We start from the raw sequence: 11,590 nt of genomic DNA on the forward strand, positions 1-11,590 counted from the left end.
TGTCCCTTTTATCCAAATATTACTGTTCTGACTGTCCCATTTATCCACATATTACTGTAGTGACTGTCTCATTTATCCAGGTATTACTGTACTGACTGTCCCATTTATCCTGGTATTACTGTACTGATTGTCCCTTTTATCCAGGTATTACTGTAGTGAACTGTCCCATTTATCCATGTATTACTGTACTGGCTGTCCCTTTTATCCAGGTATTACTGTAGTACACTGTCCCTTTTATCCTGGTATTACTGGGGTGAATGTCCCTTTTTATCAAAACATTACTGTGGTGACTGTCCCATTTATCCATGTATTACTGTGCTGCCTGACCTTTTTATCCAGGTATTACTGTGCTGCCTGTCGCTTTTATCCAGGTATTACTGTGGTGACTGTCCCTTTTATATAAACATTACTGTGGTGACTGTCCCCCAGGTATAAATGTGCTGCCTGTCCCTTTTATGCAGGTATTACTGTGCTGACTGTCCCTTTTTACCAGGTATGACTGTGGTAGCTGTTCATTTTATCCAGACATTACTGTGGTGACTGTCCCATTTACCACCACTAAACCTAAACACAGCCCCAGTAAACCTAAGTACACCCCACTAAACCTAAACACACCCCCCACTAACCCTAAGCACACACATCCACTAAACCTAAATACACAACCCCCCCTAAACCCACAACACAAACTTTGATACAGAATTATTAATCACAGGAAAGTAAAGCATTTTCAATAATACATTTCTTTGGTATCGAGTACATGAAATGAGGTATGATAAACCCGTACAGTTTATTTACCACATAAGTTACAAAGGGAAGGGGGAAGGGGGTACGGGTTTGAAACCTACCCTGTTATCTAATTTGGGTTAAATGATGGCCACCTGCCAAATTTTGTCTAGATCGGTCAAGCTGTTATCACATAAATTACAATGGGAAGGGGGACAAGGAAGGGGAAGGGGTACGGGTTTGAAACGACCCTATTTTCTAAGTTGGGTTAAATGATGGCCACTTTGCCAAATTTTGTCTAGATCGGTCAAGCGGTTCGGATTTCTATAGCGCACAAAGCTACATGTATACAAACATATAAACATTCACTTTTATATAAGATATATATATACATATATATATGTATATACACACATAGGCTATATATATATATATATATATATATATATATATATATATATATATATATATATATATATATATATATATATATATATGACCAGCGGCAAGTGCTAGTACCACAGGTCATCAAATGGCTCTTAGTAGGCCTACATTCTACATGCAATGTAGAACAAATTCCTTTAAATAAAATTTCGTACCATGTTGTGTTAATAAACCAATATAAACTACAATATGTACGAAAAATGATTTACATTGTCATGCATCCACATTTTTAAAATAGAACCAATGTCAGTCATGCATTAAATGACAAGATAGTTTATCCTGCTGTGAAATGATTCCCAAGAACATGTGCGAATGTAAAATTGTTCTGATTATGATGAAACTGATGCCATAATAATATTTGTACTATTATTTATTTATTATTTCCTCTGAATATGATCAAATTACTGAACAATAAAGAAACCAACACAGTTAAGTATTCTGATTCGCATTAAGCTAGTCTAAAAAAATGAATAAAAAATATACTAAAAACCTTGACTTCATCATTGCTCCATATGTATACTATTTAGTCTTCAATACCGGCCTTGTTTACCTCAGGTAGAAGACGGCGGAATTTTTGAAACGGAAACAGAACAGCACTGATAAGAATATGAACGGAGGTAGAGTAAAAGGATTGAAAGGGGCTGCAGCTGGGGGTCGAAGGGACGCTGCAAAGAACCTAAAGTGATGGCTACAGTGCACTGCATGAGGTGCACTGATGGCACTAACCCCCTACAGGGACTAGGTACCTACAGTATATAGGCCTACTACACTCATAACTACTTGCTTGCACAAGGAAGCCTATTAGCAATTTCACTAAACCGTTCTTTGATTTCAGACTTCATCCCCATGGTCTGTCCGTTCCGACCGGCCTAATTTCAAAAGGAAATGAAAATTTATTGTAAGACGACACCGAATACCCCAATTCCCGAATTCACCGGGCGCTTTATTTTTTTTTTTTTTTTTAAATGTAGGAAATAAACTGATGAGGCAAAACTTCTGCCTACCTTGTACGGTTTGCAGATGGAGAGCCAACCCCGGAGAGGATCCATAAATATTGGGTGTTTGATGATTTGATTGCTGACCACAAACCTGTTAGTCAGTTTCCGGAGTATTTTATCTTGGATATTTATATGAAGCAATGTTACATCTGTGAACTAACACGCGACAATGGCACTGTAATGTAACCACACCAAGAAACGGGTAACACGAACAGACTTGATCTGATTAATGTTTACATAACTAATAAGTCGTTGCAACACTAGACATCGTTCTTTGCAAAAAATGTTTTCTTATTAGGTTGAAATTTAATAAATATATTTTCAGTGCACATTAAAATTGTTTAATTATATTAATTTGCTTTTAAAATTTTTTATCTCTACAAATAGAATGTTCGTCATTATTAGAATGGAGGTCTAAGAGTTTTATAAGTACACAACGCACCGATAGTGTTCCAAATGTCAGTTAGAAATAGTGTTCTTTTCTGTATTGTTCTGCTTACTCAATGTTACGTAAGTATGAAATTATTATGAATTTAAAAACATGAAACTTACAAACGGGTTAATATTAAAGGCGTTTTTATTAAAGTTTTAATATTGGTGTAGGGTACCGACGAACTAGGCCTAGCCCAACATGCTGCTGTCTCAAAAGCTCTGACTGCAAAGTTTACCAGTTTGGCAGGCTCGACTATATGTTTGTTTTTGTCCTTTTTCTAGTAAACTAGTACAATGCAAGATTCCATTAGCCAAACTGAGGGGACTTTAAACCTATCAGCTCGACCTAGCAAGACATCCACTTCCTTTTCCGTTTCTGTTCATTTATATCTATCTCGGAGGGAAAACTTCGGTGATATCGTTATTATGACAGTAGTTAGGCTATTTTGTGGACAAAATTCCATGTAAATTATTACCATTTTGGTTACTCTTCAAAAAAATAAATATGTCTGTGCCATGAACACCTAACGTAAGCTTAGTAGTCTAATTAGAGCTTAAACCTAATGTCATTTAATTGTACTTGCCAAGTTTTGTTCACACTTATAATTCTCTCCAACCTGATTCTGCCTTTGCCTGCTTTTCTCTAGAAAGAGTGCATTAAGTTAGGTATGGGAATGAAGAAAGCCTCCATTGAGTATAACTAGGCTGTAATCCTTTCCGGTTCCCCAATACACACACATACACATTATCTGGATAGAATAAGCTAATACCTGATAGAATAGCCTAAGTTGTTACCTGTAAGTTGATGGAAAATTGTAAATAATGCATGGATCTATAAACAGTACAGAAAGGTTCATAGATTTTGTCTCGGCAAATAAATTCTATCTTAGAGATTGAACAGACAGATCATTTTTGGTAAATTTATATTTCTTTGCTAACTCCAAATCTGGATATTAGGGTGCATTTTTCATACAGGGGGAGCATTTCTGTATAACTTGACATAAGATACACATCATGACAGTGGTGATTTGCATGACATAAATTAGCCAAAGATTTTAATTTCTGGTTACACTTACTGAAAAGTACAGCAGTTATCCTAAACTAACCTAGGCCCTTGGGAGTCGGATAAATGTAGCCTTTGTTAAGAGGGTTTATTCAACCTTATAATTACTGTATAGTAAAAACTGCTTTGACTTTAGATTTGCAGGCTAATATGAAAAGTGAAGGTACGGTACAAGTTTTGGAAAATTGCTTTACTTTTCAGTTAAGTGTAACCTGAAATTATAAGGATGAAGGAACCATCTTAACCAATGCCATATTCATTTGACTTCCAAGGCCATAGGTTAGCAAATCAAGATGGACTAGTACACTTTCAATTCATTTTGTTTTTAGCCATTAAGGTACCCCATGAAGGACACCAATTGCAGCCAAGTGGAACTCAAATTCAAATATACTATACAAACAAATTGATAACATGGAAATGCTGTTTGATTGAAAATATATTGAAGGAATTGGGCTACAGATGTGCAGTCATCTTGGTCAAACCTAATGCTTGGTGTGCCTGTGCTAAGAATAGAGTAACATACTGAATCTCTTAAGAACTGCACAACATAATCCACAATATCATGCCAATTTAACGTTTAAACCTTACTCAGCAGTGTGTACAAGTTTTGATTGACTAGTATAATGCAGAAAAGGATTTTAAATGTTAAAATGTGTTAATTTTGTCCTCCCAAAAAAATCATAAATTATTTGCTATGTACCATTTAAGTTCCAATTCAGTTTGCATGATTTTTGGTATACTGTAAGCCATACCTGTACTTCTTTGTGATTGCTGTTTGTGTTTTGCATCCTCTTTTGTGTTGCAGTGTAATTTGATGTTTCTGAGGAGTTTGACATAAACTAGGTGCAAAGGTATTGCTGGCTGCTTACCCCTGCAAGTGATTTTCTTACTGATCTTCAGTTTTCAAGAGTATGAAAAATCATTTATCAAAATCCAAGGTGTTTTGAACATGCTTAATCAATTTTTTTATACTATTACGTACTGCGTACTGGCCGTGATGCAAACAATTTTATCTTAGCATTGAAGCATGAGATCTAAAACATTAAAAATAAAAAAAAATAAAATCTGAATAAACTACATTTTCTAATGTATTACCACATAATCAACCTCAGAATGCTCTAATCCTCCCTTTTACATATGCAAGCCTTTTTACCTCCTCTACAAAATTACATATTTCATTCTTTCAATTCATTCTTTGCAAACAGTTCATGTTAACAACTTTGACATTTTTCCTTTAATTTGCACTCGGCATCCAACACTATTTCAGTGTTCGACATGATTCTTCTCCTCGTACTTTATAAGCTCTATATATATATTATATATACATAATATATATATATATACATAATATATATAATATATATATGTGTGTATACATATACACATATATGCATATATATGTATAAGCTCAATATATATATATATATATATATATATATATATATATATATATATATATATGTGTGTGTGTGTGTGTGTGTGTGTGTGTGTGTGTGTGTGTATATATATATATATATATATATATATATATATATATATAATGTATATCTATATATACAGTATAATACTATACTGTATATGTATATGTATGTATGTGTGTGTATAGAGTTTCGTGGGATTTCTACAAAAGTTATGTCTAAGAATGTGAGTTATATCAGACATTCACATCAGTGACTCCGTGGCCTTCATGCAATTAAAGTAATTTCTTGCCATTTCACACCCGAGTAATAGCCAGCTGAATATACTTAATTATAGCCTTAATTCTCTCTCTCTCTCTCTCTCTCTCTCTCTCTCTCTCTCTCTCTCTCTCTCTCTCTCTCTCTCCCTCTCTCTCTCTCTCTCACAAAAGATTTACGGCGTTTCATTTTATAGTAGTGGGTTTTCTAGGAACTTTTAACCATTATTCTAGTCCGGTTCTCAACTTGTGAAAGATGTCTAGGCTACTCAGAATTATACCTTTCGATATTCAGCAAACGCAATCAGATTTATTACCACGGTAGAGAATACTACTATTACTTCTTACCTTCAAATCGTCGGTTGCTGAATCCTCTCACACCTCGATGTCCGATAATCCAACTGAATCGCCCGTAAAAGGTTTTGAAAGGAAACCTAGTGGCCTCTGTTAGCCCACACTGCATTGACGTAGATAATGAACAATCTGTGCCATTTCTAAGATAACTTGAACCATAAGGTTTTGTAATACGATTCAACTGGTTGTAGAGCTCAAGTATAATAACTGTTGTAAATGGTTTAGTAATTAACTTCGGAAAGGTCTAGGTTCTAGCGAACGAATGCGACTAGAGATCAATCTGAAGCTTATGTTTTATTTTTTTTAATTCTGTTCTGGATGTGAAGGTTAAATTTATTTAGTTTAAACGTGGTTTCGTTGCTAGTTATCGTTCAGTGGATCACTGCATAAGACGTAACACGACTGGTGTAATTATATTCAGCAGTGTGAGTATGAAGTGGTCAGTACCCACTTATACACATACTATATATATATATATATATATATATATATATATATATATATATATATATGTGTGTGTGTGTGTGTGTGTGTGTGTGTGTGTGTGTGTGTGTGTGTGTGTGTGTGTGTGTGTGTGTATAAAAGCTTGTCTCACTTTACCTTGGAGTTTCTTATCACTAAAAGACTTTACACCGTAAAGTTCTAAAATGATCACTTGATTTCATGGAACAGCTAACACAATGTCATGTAAAATGAAACGTCCCACTTGCTTCAGATAACCACACGTACGTCATAAGTTATATTTTATATTATATTATATTATATATATATATATATATATATATATATATATATATATATACATATACATATACATATACATATAAACGCTGTGTAATTTCAGTCTTCAAATATCGTTAGATTTCAGAGTGAGGTCAAGCTCGCATTGGACTTAGGAAAATATTCTCGTTACTTAACACTGCCAAAAAAAATGTTCAGATATATATATATATTTTTTTATCTCTCTGTAGCTTACTCCACCTAGCACTACCAAAGGAAGACGTAATTAACCCATAATGACTAGTGACATGAAATCGCAATACTGTATTACAACCTGATGAAGTCTATCGATAGGTCAGAGAAAGGCTTAGTAACCAACACATATGTCCACTTGGCCAACACATACTAACGATAGCTATAGCCTCGGCCAGGGAACACCTGCCAACCAGTCGTTGTTCCTCTGGCACCTCGATAAAAATGCTAAACTCATTACCTAGCAGTTAACGTGAAGAAATCGATAATTCTCTGTAATTAGACACCAGATAGTTAGCGAGATTAGCCGTCCGCTGTCCTAAGACTCGCACATTTTCGTGATGAACAGAGTTCAAGGCAACATAGTTATAATAACTGATTTTAACGCAGTAATTAATGTATACTATAGACATACGACAGGGACGCACACATGTAAAGGCTTAAACACCTGTTACATCAGATGTGGGCTCAGCAGCTAGTAAGGTCACAGTAAGAGATGATGCTTTTATTCTTGATCTTCATTTTATGTTGAGTGTGTTTTCGTTCGACAACGATGTAATGTGCAGATTGAATACTGTATCCAGAAATAGAACTCATAATTCGAATCACATGAAGGTTGAGATGACTTGAAGCTGAATAAAATACCCCCATTCATGTCGTTATATCGGCTGCTCGTTCCAAGACAAAAGCGACATAGGAAAAATCAGAATAACTCTCCTGTATACCATAGTCTATTTCTTCATACGATGTGCATCACTGTGAGCTTAACTTGGAGTAGAATCTCGTTGATGATTATGGTTTGTATCTACAGTATGAAAATAATTGGAAAGTTGCATGTTATTCTGTGTATTTTATGATCTCATATAAAAAGATTCCAGCGCCCTAGACCTTGCTCATTGCCTTTGTTTATTGCTTTCAGATCGTTTTATCGTTGTCAAGAATCATCCAATCGGGCAAACAACTCATCTTCTCGTCAGGCATCAGTTTGTACTTCAGAAGGTATGACCAAGCCTTTCTATTTTTTTTCATATTCTAAACCTTTAAATACTGAGTCTACATTGAGACCACACTCATTTTTTCAACCCTGGCACTGAATCTGGGTATCAACAAGTTGCACCAGTAAGGCTTTGTAAGGTTATTTAACCACCTCTTCATTTATAGTATCCCTGATACTATATTGTTTGGTAACCATTGTCTGTAATGTGTTTACTACAGTCTATAATTATATCAGAAATATGGATGCAATTACTTTGGAAAATAGCTTCCATCTTGTATGCCTGTAGAAAGTAACATTTTCGGGTTGTAAATTAATTGTACTATATACGTATTTCGACTGTTTTTTTTAACCTGATATTATTAGGCCTAATAACTAAAAAAAGAAAGCATATGTAAAACGTACCTTGAAGGCTGAAAACCACTTGAGTCTAAGAGTCTAATGCATTTAAAAGTTGATGAAAGGACCTTTCACATCTTGATCTTTAATGTAAATATATAAATTCCTTTCAACGTTGTTTACGGAATGGAAAATACCCTCGACACTTAACCTACCTGTTGATGGTTGTGAAGCTCTACAGAACGTGCTTAACTGTCTCGGAAGATGTGTTGTTACAGTGTAGGCCTACTCTTTTTAAGGTATACTTTTATAATGGTCTTTCCTTTTCTCTCTAGTGTGTTCAGTAATTTTTTTTTTTTTTTTGCAGCGTTTTTTTTTTTTTTTTTTTTTTTTTGCTCTTGCCTTTTGCTAGGCGTTAATTTTATATCATAGAAACTGGCTTTGCTGCTGCCTGTACTGTTTTAAAACAACAAACAGAGAAAGGGTTATCATTGTTCATTACATAGTACATTTTTTTTAATGATTTCGATGGGCTTCCTTATGAAGGAAATCGATTTGCTGGAGTCTAAAATTGATGAGGCTTCATCTGTTTGAGTGCAAGGACAGAATGGTCATTTACTGTACTAATTTAACTTTTGCCATTATTTATTGTTTAAACTCTATGTCTATCCTACATAACTGAAAATGTGAAATACCTGTAAAATTGCTAAGCATTGATAAGGCAGCCCAGTCTTCACTTGGGCACTTTATTGCTCATCCAGGTTTAGCATGTGTTTATGTAAGCTAAATATTACCATGCAAAAGACAAGTTCTGTGGCAACATCCTTAAAAGGACTGCCATCCGTAGCATCTCTTGTTACTCAAGTAGGGTCAGTAAGATGAAAGACCTCTAATGAAGGCCAGATCCACTGTACATCAGGTAGCAAGGTCTCTTGTTCTTGTGTCAAACCGAAGGCTCATTGGAAATGTCAGCTAAAACAATTTTTGATATTTGGAAAGTTAGGTACTAATCACTCAAAAGTCAAAGGTCACATGTGAGGACAGGGGTGGTTAATAAGGAGAAAATTTAGTATTTTCCAAAAGGCAGTCATTAAGTTTTTATTTCCAAATTTCACTTAACAAAGATCACGTCAGACTTGTGTAGGAGTTACGTGTGAATTATCTAAATTGCTTTTATTTTTATAAGGGGCAAATAGGTATTTTAATATAGCTTATATATACCAACATTTGCATCTTTGAAAACTAGAAACTTATTCGAAGTCTAAAACAAATTTTGTTATAAGCAACAAAAAGAGGATAAAGCAAAAACCTTTATGTATTTATCTTCTTTAATAAAAATTAAAATCCTGTCTAAAACTGAACTCGGAATAATTTTTCAAACACATTTTTTAAACATGTTAGATCAGGTTTTGACATAAGTTGCCTGAGCAGTTTCATTTATGTGTAATTTTACTTATTGTACATAAAAAATATTACTTTTATTTTGTAGCAGAGTTAATTGGTAGTAATATTTTCATAATTTCCAATATTATCCTGGCATTAGGTTTCCAGATTTGGAAGGTCAGCCTGGAAGGATGGATCCATTCCTGTTCGACTTGAATTGTATAGAATAAGTTAATGGGGGTTAAAACATTCAGAGCATCTCATTATGACCAGAATCCAAAGTCTTTAATCTTGAATAAAATTCTGATCCATATGGTGTCACCAATATTTTAAAGGAAAGACCAGGTTAGGACAGTACTGTATCTGAGTTATATATCAGGAGTTATATATCAGAACCCCAGTATAGTAGTACCAATTACAGTGTGCCTTGAGTGGCACACTGTAGATCATAGTAAAGGTTCTTTGCAGCATCCTCTTTTCTCATGCTGCGTTTTTTTTCTGCTACTTTCATTTCATCCATTTCCCTTGGTCTTCCTACTTAGCTGTCAAAATTTTCATTAACCTTACCTTGCTCCAATTTTCCCCTTTTACTTCAGAGCAAATTTTCAGGCAAGCTGTATGATTCAAGAAATGACTGTGTGTAATCTGTTTAAACAGATATGTAACAGTAGTAATATATCAGGACTTCAGATTACATGGGATCTTTCTTTGGGTAAACTTAGAACATTTTGATAATGATAATAATGTATGCAACAGTTTAATGAGAACCAGGTCACATTTTTACTCTCACAGATTTTCAGATGAGAGATGCAAACTGGGGCAAAGTAGTTGAACAAGTTGGACTGTTACGGGGGGAAGACGAGACCTACATGTAAAATTATCATCCATTTTAATTTGGTATAAAAAAAGACAATTCATACTAATAACAATCATGTTGTGTCTCTTTTCAATAGATTTGCTTTCACCTAATATTTGCGATATAACAGCTTTGATTTTTTCTAGTTATTGTAATAAAAATTTTCTTGTACATCAAATTAAGGATACATTCCACAAATTATATGAAGCTAGTATAAATGTTGAATCTATCCATGTGGGCATAAAGGAGATTGAGGATGATGATACAGCAGCCAAAGCTGCAGTAACCGTGACCAAACTAAACTTTACTTTCTCAGACTGATTATTGCACATCTCCAAAACCTACTATTTTAAATAAATGGTAGAATTTATGGAATATCCTAATCACAATTTAACGCAAATCAAACCTGTGGTGAATTATGGCATTCTTCTAACATAATGGAAAGCCACAATGAAGTCAGTTTGTCTCGTCTTTCAGTTGACCACAATCATTTTGCCTATTGATACTTAATATCCTACCAGACCCAACCCATACACACAGAATGCAGGTTGACAAACATTTAGGCTACAAATATACAAAAGTCTAAGCTTCATACCAACAGTGAATATCAAGTTTTGCCCCCGTAAAGGGGTTAGTGCCATCAATGTACCTCAAGGAGTACGCTTTAGGCATTACTGAAGATTCTTTGCAGTGTCCCCTCAGCCGCTAGCTGCAACCCTTTTCATTCCTCTTACTGTACCTCTGTTCATAGCTTTCTTCCATCTTACTTTCCACCCTCTCTAACAATTGTTTCGTAATACAATTGCGAGGTTTTCCTCCTGTTACATCTTTCAAGCCTTTCATACTCTCAATTTCCCTTTCAGCACTGGATGACCCCATAACTCCCAGCGCTTGGCCTTTGGCCTAAATCCTATATTCCATTCTATTCCAATATCAAGTTTTGGGTATAAAATTAAGAAAGTTTTGTCAGAATCTTCATCATTTTCAGTTTGTCCGGGTAGAAAATTTGTGAGGAACTGCAAGCCAGTAGGTGAAATTTAAATTCTGTTACATTTTAAAAACAAACCCTGTAGGATACCCTTATGACAGTGAAATATTTTGACTCGGTAGTCTGGTTAAATGCTTTAATAATAATTTGTGACTGAAGTCCTCATCCCCTACCTAATTTTGTTAAAATTAGTGTTAAGCATGTCAAGGATTAGAGCCTATAAGCAGCATAAGCTTCAATGACTGGTTTTCTGAGCTGCCAAGATGATCACTGTTGCTAAGTACTTAAAGTTAGAGGATCTTGATTTCTTACCTGTATGTCTGAGGTAAATATTTCTCAAGAGAATGAATAAGAAGCTTTTATATACAA

At 34.7% G+C, this 11,590-nt stretch overlaps 1 protein-coding gene across 2 annotated transcripts in view; it reads left to right on the top strand.

Moving 5' to 3' along the window:
* Positions 1 to 2,582: 2,582 nt before the first annotated feature.
* The window catches only part of LOC136842700 (protein KRI1 homolog), a 72,322-nt gene continuing 63,314 nt past the window's right edge, over positions 2,583 to 11,590 (top strand). The window contains exons 1-2 of one of the 2 annotated variants that reach the window (XM_067110369.1): positions 2,583 to 2,675; positions 7,581 to 7,660. In XM_067110369.1, the coding sequence (XP_066966470.1) occupies positions 2,622 to 2,675; positions 7,581 to 7,660 (134 nt within the window). In that variant the 5' untranslated portion in view covers positions 2,583 to 2,621. Of the gene's footprint in view, positions 2,676 to 7,299; positions 7,459 to 7,580; positions 7,661 to 11,590 lie in introns of those variants that run through there. The other variant, XM_067110368.1, reaches the window with a different exon arrangement.

This window comes from Macrobrachium rosenbergii, chromosome 10 (assembly GCF_040412425.1).
Source record: "Macrobrachium rosenbergii isolate ZJJX-2024 chromosome 10, ASM4041242v1, whole genome shotgun sequence".
NCBI lineage: Eukaryota > Metazoa > Arthropoda > Malacostraca > Decapoda > Palaemonidae > Macrobrachium > Macrobrachium rosenbergii.